The following is a 14,901-nucleotide window of genomic DNA, read 5'->3' on the forward strand; positions in this document are numbered from 1 at the left end:
CTATGTTATTTCGCTCGGACAAAGAGAGCTGCTTTGGGAAAGTTGATGTTTGATTTGTAACTTCGTGGACTGGTGTTACTAACGGCCACATTCAAATTTTCACCTCTGAAAGCTGCATGAGAGTGTTGAGAAGTTTAGCGTGCTATTTCTTTCTAGCGTTATTCTAACTATTGCTTCATTTTTTTAAAGACTTTCCAATAAATGTGTGCAGATTTGCCAACTTGCATAGGTGGAGGAGACATTTTGTAAACAAGCAGTTGGTCAGTTTGACAGCCTGGGAGATGTTGCTCATGTGGTATTCTGACTTTAGCTCAAATGTGACTACAATTCTGCCAAAATCAAACACACGTTGAATTTTACTTATTTAGTTTTGTGGCAAATCTTCAGTATCAATGTAACGAAGCAGTGTGGAGTTGTGTGAGTTTTGTTGTGGTATCACGCTGCAGAGATAACCTGAAATGTCTGTCAAGCAAGAACTCCAGTTTTTGTGAGACCAAATTAGGCCTATTGTAAAGGTTTTGGCCTAAAAGTTGTTGAGCTGGGTGGTGTTAAGTCAACACAGTGATTTTAAAAAAAAAAAAAAAATTAGGATTGTTTTTTGGGAGCAAATGTGTGCACATTCACATTAAAAATCAAAGCAGTGTTAATTTACATGACCAAATTCTACTTTTGATTCACAGCATATTACAGTCACATTACATGCAACTGTAGGATTCTGTTTGGAATTACAGATTGCGACCTATTGATATTCATCAAGGTCCAGCCCTGCAGTAGCCTGATGAATTTAGGTGGTGGAGAAACCCATCTACTTTAACAGAGCTGGGTGGAGAGATACACTGATTGTTCAATTTGCATTTGTATGTTTTTAATCTCCCCTCCAATCATTTTTCAATTGGTCAAGCACATCCCTCGTTGTCCAGGAATGCGGAATTCAAAAGATTTCGTCAACTGCTGCAGCAGTCTTGGGTCGTACTAGCATGAGGTGAAAACGGCCTCCTTTGCATGGTCAATAGATTCCTGGGCCACTGGCTACTGTGATGTTGATATGCACACAATCTCCTTTGTGAAGACAGGCGCTGCCCCGGGGGTCAGGTTTCACCCAGCCCCAGAGAAAGACATTTACTGCATTCTGTGGCCCACCCCTGGGATCAGGCATGCTCCATTTTGAGGGGAGATTCCCTCCAGTGGCCAACCATGGATTTAAAAAAAACACACACACACACACAACAAAGTTCAAACCACACAGCTATTGTTTAAATATGTTCTTTTGGCAAAGCTTGTATGAGCCACACAAATGTGGTTTAAAAATAGAGGTTAAAAGTGACTGAAAAAGGTTTTTGCACTTGTTCACTGCTAAGTGCTGGATCAGTGCAAACCGCCGTCTCTGCTTACAAGGTGTCTGCTATTGTGGAGAAATAGTTTAGGTTTCATTTTGTGCCTGAAAGTGGATCAAACCAAACCCTGTTCTGCAGCAAGAAAAAAATCTGTGTGTGAGCGTGTAGCCCATAATAAAAGAATAACTCTTAGTATGCTGAATGTATGCCAAAGCAGTGACACACAAAAAGACAACAGCATACCAAATGACATTATCGGAGGAGTAACACACTCGGATGTGTGACTGTGAACATGACTGACAGCCTTGTCTTCTCTTTCTCAGCTCTGGACGAAGAGCGTCGCCCGGAGCAGGAGCACTCCTCGGCTGTGTCGGACAGCGATGACGGCTCCCCTCTCGACCTGTCAGGAAGAGGGCTCTTTGGGAAGCGCCGTCGCCGCGGCAACCTGCCCAAAGAAGCGGTTCAGATTCTTCGGAGCTGGCTGTACGAGCACCGCTTCAACGCTTACCCGTCGGAGCAGGAGAAACTCAGTCTGTCGGGCCAGACCAACCTCTCTGTGCTGCAGGTAAGGGATGAGTTTTTAGTCATTCCTTTTTTGTTTCTCTACGCTCTTTTGATTCTTGGTACATAGTGTTGTGTCTTATGTACTCTGTTTAGAGGTGGAAATGTACCTAACCTGATGATAAGCAAGTTTGTTTGGTGGACAAAATGTACAAACACAATTTTGACAACACTTTCATGCTTTGTCACCAGCCGTTCAGGCAGTTATTGTGAACAAGTGAAAGCAAAACACTAATCAGATGGTAGCACCACATTGCACGACTGAGAATAACACTTTCCCAGCCTTCCCTTTTCACTTTGTTGCATCAGTAGTAGACATTTCCTCTTTCCTTTACCCCACAGGCACGCACAGACAGGCTGCATTAGATAAGGCATTACAGATCAGCATGAGGCGGCAGCAGAGTTTCTTGTTATGTAGTCAGTTCACTGGAATGCCTTTGGCTGGCTTCTCTGTGGCTCAGCATATTTGAGCTCAGACCTTCATTATTGCCAGCTGTCTGAGGGCTCTCATCTCTGTCTCACTCTTGCGTGGGAGGCTGAACCACTAGAGGGGGTTAGTCAGGCCCCCGGTGCAGATGTAGATGAAGAAAGGTGGTTATTAAAATCAAAGGTCTCAGATAATTTTAGATCTTTAAATGTGATGCAAGGGTTGAGTTATTCATCCGGCTAATTGAGTGTGTCTGACGTTGTCAGGTCTGAAATAAACCTTTGTAGCATCGTACAGTGATATCAGTGCCTCAGAAAATGTCAGAGCAGCTTCAGTTTTCCCCTGTTCTTTTTTTAGAGAGCAAGATTATGTTTTATGGAATGTTTGGCCTTTTTATTGGATAATTGAAAGTGATAGGCAGGAAATGTGGGGTGAAGGAGTGCGTTTGAGATGCAGTACAGGTCCTTGGCTGCAATCAAAACAGGGGCGTTGCAGTCATGTGGCATGTGCTGTGACCAGAACACGGAGCTACTAGGGGACTCTGTGTTCCAACTTTTCTATTTTCTCATTTTGATTTCCAGTAAAACACCCATGTAAACAGACAGTATTAGGTGTATTCATGCCAGAAATTCCTTCTCTTTTCCCAGATATGTAACTGGTTCATCAATGCACGTCGCCGCCTGCTTCCTGACCTGCTTCGCAAGGATGGCAAAGATCCCACCAAGTTCACCATCTCTCGTAAGGTTGGTGGTAGAAATGAAGGGCACTCGTCTAATGGAGGCAGAGCCAGCTCTCCAGAAAGCAGCTCTCCTCACAACTCATCTCAACAGCGCGCATCTGTCATTCACTCTGCCCCTACTCTGGACCTCAGCCTTCTTGGGAACACAGCAACAGCTATTCTGACAGGCGCAGGCTACCCTGGTAAAGAAGGGTCAGTCCAGGCGCTGATGAAGCTGGATACACAAAGTCTACTAAGGGAAGCAGAGGAACAGGCGGCTCAGTCGGCTTGTCTCACCAGCACCACAATAGCAGCTAGCCCCACCAGCGGCCTCTTCAACACGCCTCCCCCGACTCCTCCAGAGCTTATGCCCGGCCAGGACTTCAGTGACTTGAGGCTCCTGGTAGATGCGGCTCTGCAGAGGGCTGCAGAGCAGGAAAACATGAAAAGATTAAAGGAGAGCCAAGACAAAGCCACAGAGACCATTAAGGTTGAGCCAGTAGAGGCACAGTGCAGTGGTTACAGCAGTGACATGGGCCCTACCCCTCCTCCAGAGGATAGCCAGCAAGTCATGGATCCCTCCAGGGTGCAGAGTTTGATGGAGAAGGCTATGGCTGTTCCAGTGCCAGCTGTAACTTCAGTCAAGGGGTCTGTGTCTTCAGCAGCCTCTGTAGCAGTGTCGGCTCCAGTCTTGCTCGCAGCCCAGAGGATATCATCTCTCCCAGTGAGTAAAGTCATCTGGAGCTCCTTGGAGAAGGACGCTGCCAGAGCATCCAGCCCGATCCAGCCTCAACTCATCCAAGCCCATCTGCCAACCTTGGTGCCAGTTTCAGCCTTAGTCCTAGGACAGCCTACTTCTCAGAAACAAGCTGCTGCTCCAGTCATCACACCAGCTCCATCATCAGCTTCAGCCTCAAGTTCAGTTCCATCTCCACTGCCCACTACATCAAATGCGTCAGTGCCAGCTGCAAGGCCAGTCTCAGTGCCATCACCAATCTTACTGCCAGGCACAAGTTCCACCTCTGTCTCCGCTGCAAGCCAGGATTCATCCTCAACTGTAGCGCTTGTTGCGGCTGTTCCTTCTTCGGGATCTCACTCAGCTTCTAGAGGAGTCCCACTTCACCTGCCAGTCCACAAACCCACCCTGATATCAGTAACGGTTTCAAACCCACTGCCTGCTTCAATCTCGGTGTCCTCTGCAGTCACAGTTGCAGCCTCAGTGTTGCCTCCTGATCCAGCTTCAACTGCTGCTTCGGCCCCGTCAACATCGCCGATCACACCTCTTCTGGGCCTCACTTCCCACCTCACAGCTCCTCTGCAGCCCTCCTCTATGAGCAGCACCAGCAGCAGTAGCAGTATTAGTAGCAGTTCACAGAGGAATTCAGCTGTGGTGCCCACTGTTTGGAGCATGGTCCACGCTGACACCAGGCAGCCCAATTCCCTTCAAGTGGTTAAGACCCCCGTTGCCACAGTGTGGGGCGCACAACACAGCTTGCGCTCAGTGAGTGAAACCGTTAACTAAGAGCTGCAGCTGCTTTTTACACATCTGGGCAGGAGTAAGTCCAGGCGCTCACTTAGGCTGGACAAAGCTGTATACAGAAGAATGTATCTTCACCACCAGTTCCCTTTGACATTAAGCCTGAGCCTGCATATTTTACAGCAGTGAGTGAAATGTGCAAACTGGGACAAAGTAAAGTAACAGACGCGTTGCTTTAAACACTTTTTGAGAACTTTTATTGCTGAATATGGTGTTTTCGATGGAAGCTGTTGCTTTGACGACGCTTTGATGTCGTTTCTCAAAGTGAACATTCCTCAGTGCAAAGTAAATGTTTGTAGAAAGTTTTTGATGCCATTTTCAAACCCCTTTCCACATTTCAATTTTGAGTGCGGAGGAATATATCCCATGATTGTACAAAATGTCAAATGGTGTAATTATCAGCACCAGCGAAGTTGGCCTCTTCAGTAGCAGTACTGAACTTTATTGAATGTACAAAAGACATTGATTGATATCATTGGCTAGCCAGCCTGTAATCCTTTCCCCTCCACGATCAAAAAGGAGGACATGAGTGTTTTTTTTTTCCCCCCATCTGTACAGCAACGACTTCAGTCCTCTATAGCTGTGCAATTCAGAAGAATTTTTTAACATAATTGAGTCTGTTCTTTACTATGGTACATTTCCCTCCCCCTTCCCTTTTTCTGTAGTGGAGCTGAGCAGAAGGATATTGATTATACTGCAGCGATCCAGACTAAATGAGACACTTCAGTGTGTGTGTCTGTAGCGCTCTCCTCCTATCCTTCTGTCTTTTATAGCTAAGAGCATGAGGGGACTGGCCCTCATGAACTGTCATCTCAACTGCTCTATACATGCTCTCAAGCACCATGTGTTTCTTTGTTTGCCAGTTCCATTCTATATTTGAACAAACAGTGTTTTCTGTGTGACCTTGCTCAACCCTTACAGGGCTATGAATATAGGATGAAGAGGCAGTGGTCGCATTCTGTTGCATACAGAGATGAGGGGTTTGGCGATCTGTTAATCTCATACCCTTACAGCTGCTTGCATCTTTTATGAGGCATTTAATTCCCTTAAATTTCAAGCCTTGAAGCAGACTTTAAACTCGATTGTGGTTCTGAATTCAACTACTTTCTCGTCCACTTTGGAGGAGGCACTCCACAGATGTGCAGCAGATCAGCGTCTACATATTCTGCTTATGCACACTACTACCCAGCAGGTGCATGGCTGGTCTTGTAATATAGTGTTTGCACCAATGCCAGTTTCTGGATATCCACCGACGGGTACCCATGGTCTTGGCTAGATGATGAAATTCACGACACTCAAACCCCTACAGACCCTGGTTGTCTTCACAGATGTGGAAAATGTAACACTGGCCTTAGGATTTGGTCATTGTTTCTCAAACCTGAATGTCTTAACAGTAGAAAACAGTAATAGATGCATCTTGGCAAAGCAAATGTAGCAAACTTACCAGCTGATGTCATTAACTTTCTCTTTCATTTTTTTTGAATAAGAGCTGAAAAAAAATGTTTCTCTCATCTGTGCTTTTCACTTTTGTCTAGAAATGGTTGCTATAGAATTTTTAAATCATCCATAAAGGTGTAGTTTCCATGAAACTGTGTTAGGATAAACCACAATATATGACTGAATGCCACGTGGACATCTAGTAACAGTGGCAGTGCATGGGGGAAAAGGTGGATTGATATGTGAATAATGCTGTAGCAGAATCGTTAGATGAATCTTCATGTTTACCAGTGTCACTGAACTGTGTTTAGTTTAAACGGTTATAATTTACATGTGCAAGTTGTCGGAGGAGACAGAAGGAGACTGACGTTGGGTCCTAATACTGCTGAGCACTGACGACCACAATCATTCCCAAAAAAACTTCCCGCTTTTTCTAGTCTGTGGCAGATGTGAAAACACCAACAGTCTTTTTTTCCTATTTTTTTTGTTTTTTAATTTTGTTGTTCTTTTGTTTTTACATTCCTTTTGTTTTTATTTTGTTTGTGCCTCCTCACTGCCATTTGCTTTTTGTGCATGCCAGTAGAGGATTTGGATTTTTAACTATTTTTTTTTGTTACAGGTACTCAGTAGACTGAAGTGCATTTATACCTCAATTCACACAGGTCGTGTCAGCCTTGGGTCATATGTAGAATACTAAGTATTAAAGTAATATTTTTATTATTATTCATACTGCATCGTGCCACTGTGACGACACCTTATCGGTGTGATACTGGAAATGGCTGGCTAAGGATTAGGTTTTTTATGGCAAGGTTTCAATTAGGTTTTAGATGCAAACTGACGCTCCAGTCAGAGAAGACAATGTGATGACGCCTGTAAATATTTTCAAGGTCAAGTTTTGTTTTTTTTCTTTTTTTTGCTTTTGTTTTTATTTGTTGGCATGGACTTTATCTCTGTGTAGTTTCGTTACAGCTGAATGCATTCAAAAAGTTGTTTGTTTTTTTTGTTTCAAGTTCACATTGTGAATCATCACTGATCGTTGGCAGTATGACTGGCTGCTGTGCCTTAAAACTACGACTGAGGGACGATGTCCCTTTTTTATATAAAAACTTCTCAATAGTCTGTGCAATATACGCCTTAAACTTTAATGTGTGTTTTGTATGAGCATTTCAAAGAAATAAAAGTTCAGTTTTTTATAAATTCTTTCTCTTCTGTTTTTTGTTGCGTGTGAAAGGAAGCGGGTTTGTGAGAATACACAAACTCATCATCAAAGGGTGTTGAAGGCCCTGAAAACACTTGTGCTGTCACCTTACTGTGAGTCAACCAGCTGTCTTCCAAAGTTGAAACTGTTTTGGTTATTTCTCTTTTAATTTGAGCTTTGCCTACAGACATCAAATTAAGAATCTGATATCTTATTTGGCTGTATAGTCAATGCCAATCAAATCACATCAAACCACACATGATTACTATAAAGCAAATTAGAGTTTTTGAATGTTTTAAACAAATCAGCATGATGACTGCTGATGGATGATTGTGAATATATAGTGTTGTATGAAGGGGTTTTAAAATGTGAAATTTTGATGGACATATTTTAATAATACACAAATTATCCAGCTTCAGTAAATGATATATTTTTCTGTTCATCTGCTTTTTTCTATTTTACTATCCATCCATCAAGTGTAAATGCTTTTTGTATGCATTTGTTCAGTTAGTGTCTCCACTTCCTTACACTTGCCTTTTGAGTGGAATTTATTTCTTAAAAATAGAGACAAAGCACACAAAAAATAAAGAATAATTTGTTGCAATTTTTCAAAATTTCGATAAATATCACAATATCACCATCCTAAATTCTTTTTACCATGATAGTCATTTAGTGATAGATAAATAGAGTAGATAAAAAGGTCTAGAATTTGAAAAGAAGTGCTTTAAAGCTTGAAGTCATGAATCTGATGTGTCCAAGAAATGATCTGACAACTTTCTCTGTTAGTATTTAAAAGTTTTGAGAAAGTTCTTAGTAGACACAGAATATTTATTTATTTAAATGAACTTGCAAGTGTTCCTGTGGGAGGTTTATCTTATTTACTACAAACTGTGCACACATTATTCCCAAACATGTTTTTATTAATTATTTAAATCATTAAAAAAAGAAAAACATCTTTAAAGTATGCACAAAGCTCCATTCATAGCAGGGAAATTTGAGTATAAACTTAACTTAAAAATGAGCAATATTCTCAAGATGTGTGTTGATTTTTTTGTGTGTTTTGTCTTTTTTCTGACAAATGATTTAGTCCAGTGTGGAGCGATAAAGAGAGTCTGACACTGAATCTGTACTGCCTGAATGTCAGCGAGATAGCTACTTACTGGTGATGGATATTTACTATATTATGTATTGATAACATATTTAATTTTTAAAATATCAAATCAATACTGGTATACCATGACAACCCTATATGGTAGTGAATGTTTATTTAGGTATCATTGCAAGGTGAGGTAGCTGAAAGGAAATATGTAGAAAAAAATAACCAGGTGGGTGCTCATATGTTTGGGGCTAATGTAAAGTTCAGCATACTGCTTCGTAGGACAAAGAGCTAAAACATCCAGATGGTGCTTTGAGCATGTGAATTAAATGGGAGACACTTGTTTGACAGATTACATTTCATTGGTCTGGTGCAGACATGATACAATGACTTAAAAACACCTCAAACACATCCACTCTTGCTTTATTTGCCTGAGCAGTTCCAAGACTGAATTCCTTCAACAACACAGACATACCTGAACCTTCAGCAACAACACACGACCAGCTGACGGGGAGGAAGACACGACTTCAGACTACCGAATTCTAATTACCATTTCGTCAAGTGTGAAAATACTTGTCACTTTTGATTGTCAAAAAAAAACACTGAAATTTTCAATTACTCCATCCATTTTCATCATACAAGGACACAAATGTTACAAAGCAGGAGACATGTTGCAGTGCTTGTGCAGGTGTGGTAGCTAACTGGCAGGAAGAGGTAAACATGGCTGGTACTGTACGTAGCACTGAATCTGGAAGTCCAAACAGCCCCCCGCGTACACACAGACACACACATATCGGTGCTTAATGCATCTCCAAAGTCCAAGCAGGTTCCCTGCAAATACCAGAAAAACTGCAGTCAAGGTTGATGAGGACGCAGTTGGCTTGTAGCCACGAGATGCAGATACTGTGATCTCTTCTTGGTATAGATAAATCTTGAAATGAGAAGAACTGAAAAGTAGTGTATGTACTGCAGAACACTTCTGTAAATCCCGAGTCTACCTTTGATAAACATGTGGATCATAATAAATGTAAAAACTATTAATTTCTGCCCTTTTATTTAAAAAAAAAAAAAGAAAGAAAAAAACACTTTGATATAGAGTATTCCTATATGGATTCCTATTTATTTTTTCTCAAATCTACAAAATTCACAAAGATAGGAACTAGGGGTAGATCTGTGGTGCAGTATGTGTGCGGGGGGGCCAGAGGCGGTCGCTTTCTCCCTCTACTCATCATCCTTGTCTTTGGCACCATGCTTGAGGATGCGGGTGAACTCTGCGTAGTTGAAGTTGCCCTTCTTGTCAATGGGTGCTTCGCGGAACAGCTCATCCACTTCTTCATCCGTGAAGCGATCGCCCATGGTGGTCAGCAGCTCCCTCAGATGGTCCTCGTGGATCACACCTTGGGCACAGATACGGAGAGGTAAAGAGCCAGTCGGCAGACTGTGTGACGTACTGTGATCTGAGTGTGCAGTGACTGTATTGTTAATGGTGACTCACCAGATCCCTCCTCATCAAAACAGGCAAAGGCGTTGCGGATGACGTCCTCGGGGTCTGTTCCGTTGAGCCTCTCTCCAAACATGGTGAGGAACATGGTGAAGTTAATGGGCCCTGGAGCTTCGCTCATCATCCCCTCCAGGTATTCATCAGACGGGTTCTTACCTGAGGAAGAATGACATCGTTTTATCTCAATCTCCTGGGACTGTACAATACAAGGAAGGGCTACATATGCTTAGGAAGCATCTTTAAGTGAAATAAACAATGTTTAACATATTAGTTATCATCCAGTTGAAACCAGCCAATATTAAGCACCATATATTCAGGTTACTTGTTTCTTTTGTTTCAGTTTTTAGTTAAAAAAAAAAAAAAAAAAGACACATTGAATTCACTAAAAGTCTGCATAGAAACTATTCTAGCCAAATGTTTTGGGGTTTTTTAAAAAGTGATTTTGCATTGCACCTCCACACAGTTTGGAACCATCGTACATGATTGCATCTCCATGCCAGATAAATGCTAATGTCTTCCAGGGCCCCACTCCTAGTTTTGTTTTAGGTTTTCTTTTGGGTCTCCAAGCCTAAACTAAGATAACTAAGACAACATTGATTCTTCTAAAGCAGATAATAGAAAAATAACATAAAACATCTTCTTCTGATTGAATGAAAGTTAACTAAGATATACTTCCTTCTAAGGAGTGGTGCATTTCTGCTTTTGAACCTCACATCTACACAAAGACAAAGCTGTTTACCCAGAGAGGCCAGCATGTCGTGCAGATCCTCCTTGTCGATAAATCCGTCTCTGTTCTGGTCGATCATGTTGAACGCCTCTTTGAACTCCTGGATCTGAGACTGGTCGAACATGGCAAACACATTGGAGGTTGCTCTCTGAGGGCGCTTCTTGGTGGTCTTTCCCTTGGCGCGTTTGCTCGACATGGTGGCGGCTGGTTGTGGACCTGTGCACATATTTATAGGTTAGATGAAACTGCTGAAGTTTCACTGTGATCAAGGAGAGACTTAGCTCGTTTGGTGTTTAAGGCTTTTTGACACAGCTTGACACGAATACTGATGTCAGCATTCGTCTCTAAAAATGAATCGAATTTGATCTATATTTTGCCTTAACAGCGCTAGAACCTGCAGCGCTGCGTTCTTGTAGAAAAGTTTTCTGTCTCGCTTGCCCCATGCAGGTGAATCTTTTTCTCTCACTTCCTCCAGAGACAGAATCACATTCTCCCTAAGTGTTGGGTTCTGTGATGGGTGTGAAAATGACATGTCTCCACGCTGCACACTGCAGCTAGCTTCAGATCTTTCCCGAATTAGACCTGTCACTCATGTTCGGGTCTGCAAGGATTTCTTATTCGTGTGTGTGTGTGTGTGTGTGTGCGGATTTGCTTTGCTATCTTGGTGAGGACCAATTCTGAGACACAGCCAATGTCGCGAGGACAATACACAGTTTGTGAGGCTGGTTCTCACAACTTTAGAGGGCAATTTGAGGGTGAAGACTTGGTTTTAGAATTAAGGTTAGAATTAGGGTTAGGGATACACCGTTCTTTGATTGTGCTTTACCCCGAGGGCAATTGGGCAACAGCAGGCAGAGGACAGAGAGACACTCTGGTTTACTCAGGAGGGAGCAGGTGAATGTGGCTGATGAGTCACACAGAAGTATGACATCATGTCCCGAGAGGAGGCACTAAGGCGATGTGAACACTGCATGATGCTGACAACTCATTCACTGAAACAAGACTGCACTCTTTTTTTACAATGCGTTTTTCTCTCTTTATCAGTTTCTAATGTTTAATGTTCTCCTTGAAAGTCAAAATGCCATCTCTCAACAGGACAAACACACTTCTGTCTGTGTGTATATATATTCTGAATCTCTCCTCACAGAAATCTGTCAATATTCGCATCTGGATTTTTCCATTTGCGTAGTGTCATATCTTTAAATATAACACCCAGTGATTAAAGAAGTACATTGAATTTATTTATTAAATAGTACAAAATACACGGTGCATGTAAGAATTGCCTTGCACACTACAATGCTGGTCATATAAACATGTATCGCAACAACTTATAAATAGCGCTTTGCTGTCCCATATTTTCTAAATCTCTTTCTCAAAGGGCACTGTCTGTGTAACTGTGTCTGTCATCATATTTAATGGGCTGGAGCAGCCCTAAATTTCTGTGTCTGCTGCTGCCTGTATGATTCACAAAGGCCTCACAGAGAGCTAGTGAAGGCAGGTTTGTCTATCCTCATGGTCCTTTATCTCTTTTTTTCCTGAACATAAAGTTTGTTCCTCCGTTGAGTTCTATACAAATGAATGCAGCTGTATCGCTATGATAGAATTCTAACTTTTATTGCTAATGCAAATCCACGTAGCTGGCCTAGGTTTAGTCAGAGATTCTAATCTTAACGGATAGTTTGATTGTCAACAGAAGTATTTACTCAAAGACATGTTTGGGTTCTTAGTATAAAAGGTACAGGAAGGAAATTCATGTACCTTTTGCAAACACACAGTTTCTCTCATTCTTTCAGTCACCACAGACACATTTTGGCACACCCTTTCCTTTCATTTGGCTACTGTTTGGCTGCCTCGGTCCCTTCATGTGCCAGAAAAATGAAGAAATTTGGAAGGTGTGTGCCGTTGGCCTAAAGCCTTTTCATTCTCTCTCTCTCAGTCACTGAGGAAGCTGGAAACAAAACTGTCTCGTTCCACTTTAAGGTTTCAGGAACAGAGGAATTCCTCAATCTGATTAGGGCTTCTCTCTCCCGCCTACATGATAAAGTCGTCTTACAATACAGCACATTTTCCTTATGCAGCCACTAGCAGCAGTTTACAATTGTGCGACTGTATGAGAATTTGTCCAACTGAAGTGGCTCCAATGCAAACAGTCAAATTTGAGAACACTGGAATTTTGTTATCTCTATTGTGCATTCTTGTTTGGCTCTGTCATGAAAGCAGTTAACTGGTGTTAAGCTCAACATGTCTGTTTAAAGTTAGATCAGTCCGGACTTCTGAAAGATTCTTTAAATATGAGATTATTCCAGAACTTACGTTATCAAGGTGCAAGAAAAGAAAACCTGATTTCCAGTCCCCACTGAGTCTGATGCTGTAGCAAATGCTAAAATCTACATTCTGTGCAGAGTGAATCAACAATGATTCACAAAGAGGATGAGAACAACTATTTTTGACCCCAGCAACGTAAGCATTCGGGTGACGCGTCTCAGCTTGGCTTGTACTGACAATTGCATTTGTTCTCTGGTTGCCGCAGCTCCTCTATGGACCCTTTTATCCACTAAGGAATGAAAAAGCTCCTCTGTCCTTCTGTCCAACAAGAACACACACACACACATTTTGATATCCCCAAACAGTCAGGCTGTCATCCCTCACTCCAACTGCAGGTCATGTAGGTCAGTACTACCGAAGTGAAGACTGAGAGGCCAACGGTCAGGTATTCCAAAACCAAACAGAAGGAAGAGGAATGTAAGCTCTCATTGCCTATAAAAAGACAGCATCAGATGTCTATGTATGTGTGTGTCTGTGTGCGTTTAAAAGTGTGTCAGCGAGACAGGTCTAAATGGGTCACCAGCATTCAGAAATTCCTCTGTTTAATGTGCCATAGTGATGAGATAGAAGTAAACACACACGCACACAGTAGATTTACACTGTTGAAACACATACAGGTCCAAGGTGAACATCCTCTACAGGTTTCTCTTTAGCTTAATCAACACATGAACAACTCTATTTTGGCTCATCTAACACCTTTAATCAAAGATCCACTTCAGAAGCTCTCTGCAACTCTATCCTTCCCTTCTCTCTCAGCACTGACAGTTGAGTATTGTACCACTGAACCCAGAGAATGAACGCCTCCCATCCACTTAAAACACATCAAATAAGAGCTTTAGCTTTAAGCAGTGTGCACTCTAACTGTGCAATCCAGTGTTAAAAACAGCTTTCATTCTCACCTTGGCTTCAGGTAGAAATATTTGGGAGTACTTCAAACTCCTTTTGTCTGGTTCCGACACAGCAGTGGGAAGGGAGGCAGCCAGTCCTACTGAAAAGTTTGCCTGAAGAATCAGACTGCTAGTTTGTCCCTCCCATTTTTGCACCGTCCAATGGAGAGACCAGCCTGTCCCATACAAAGACATCCCAGGCCAGGCCATTTCTCCATACAAGGCAAAAGAATGCATGGGCTGCAGCTTGCTACTGCCACAGACGCTGCTCGGGATGTTTGGGGAAAAGACAGAAATGACAGGAACTACGATAAGGCTGCCTTATTTAGAGAAAAGGGCCTAAACATTTCGAGGCTCTGTATGGTGGAGTGTGGAAACATCGGGGAGAGAGCTGTGAGCAGATGCAGAGCAGTTTTGAAGGCAGAGTTTCTGTTGTAAAGCTATGGGTCTCCTTAAATAGGCAGTAAGGCTGGCCATCACTGGGGCCTGAATGTAAAAGAAACATCTTAAATTATGTCATGGAGGCAACATCTACTTCGTGGTTGCTCACTTTTTTCCCACCATGTTTTATTAAAGAAGCCCAGAGGAAAAAACCTGTAAGACAATAATTCCATGGAAAATATTGAAACTGATAGCAGATATTTATTCTAAGCTTTAAGTCTTATGAGAAATATTTTGTTGTTATTTTTTTTTTCTGTCAGGTATTAAATTAAATACTGTTTGGACAAAAAGAATTTACATGTAACATGATCGTCTCCTCAGATTAGTAAACTGTATTCTTTGAGATCAATATCTATACTTGCAAATACAAGCAAAGCTTTTATTATGGTTTGTCCATTACAGAAGTTTAATGCATCCAATATGTTTGTAACGTTAAATAAAAGACTATGTCAATACAACTGTCCAACTTTGTGAGTATTTAACATTTGATTTATAGATTGCTGATTACTGCATTTTATTCATATATGTCTATTGAAATAATAGAGAGCAAAATAATACTTATCATTAAAACAGCATATAATGTGTTTTTGTTTACTTTAGAGCAAGTTCATATTTTAGTGCAGATTTAAAAGGAGAATATTTCTGAAACTAAACCTTTTAGGTTTAGTTTCATATTTTGAAAATATGGACATTTTATAGTCCATAGTTTGTT

The 14,901-nt window shown here is 41.7% G+C and overlaps 2 protein-coding genes across 2 annotated transcripts; one reads left to right on the forward strand and one right to left on the reverse strand.

The window, feature by feature from the left end:
- Nucleotides 1-1,657: 1,657 nt before the first annotated feature.
- On the forward strand, nt 1,658-7,211 carry LOC103375645 (flocculation protein FLO11-like; the record flags this gene model as incomplete). Its single annotated transcript, XM_008305965.1, has 2 exons — nt 1,658-1,899; nt 2,970-7,211. Coding segments are annotated over 2 exons (1,835 nt in total), but the record flags the coding sequence as incomplete, so codon positions are not given.
- A 1,440-nt stretch (nt 7,212-8,651) lies between these two features.
- LOC103375644 (myosin regulatory light polypeptide 9) lies at nt 8,652-13,874 on the reverse strand. Its single transcript, XM_008305964.1, has 4 exons — nt 13,761-13,874; nt 10,549-10,752; nt 9,804-9,965; nt 8,652-9,705 (listed from the first exon to the last, which is right to left on the reverse strand). The coding sequence occupies exons 2-4, from the start codon at nt 10,730-10,732 to the stop codon at nt 9,530-9,532; spliced, it is 522 nt and encodes a 173-aa protein (XP_008304186.1). The 5' UTR covers nt 10,733-10,752; nt 13,761-13,874; the 3' UTR covers nt 8,652-9,529.
- Between the last annotated feature and the right edge of the window lie 1,027 nt (nt 13,875-14,901).

This window comes from Stegastes partitus, unplaced genomic scaffold (assembly GCF_000690725.1).
Source record: "Stegastes partitus isolate 25-593 unplaced genomic scaffold, Stegastes_partitus-1.0.2 Scaffold2734, whole genome shotgun sequence".
NCBI lineage: Eukaryota > Metazoa > Chordata > Actinopteri > Pomacentridae > Stegastes > Stegastes partitus.

Coding starts and splice junctions, on each gene's coding strand:
- LOC103375644 (XM_008305964.1), bottom strand. CDS start 10,732: ATGTCGAGCAAACGCGCCAAGGGAAAGACCACCAAGAAGCGCCCTCAG. Junction 9,966..10,548: donor CGACATGCTGGCCTCTCTGG/GTAAACAGCTTT, acceptor ATTCTTCCTCAG/GTAAGAACCCGTCTGATGAA. Junction 9,706..9,803: donor TTTTGATGAGGAGGGATCTG/GTGAGTCACCAT, acceptor TCTGTGCCCAAG/GTGTGATCCACGAGGACCAT.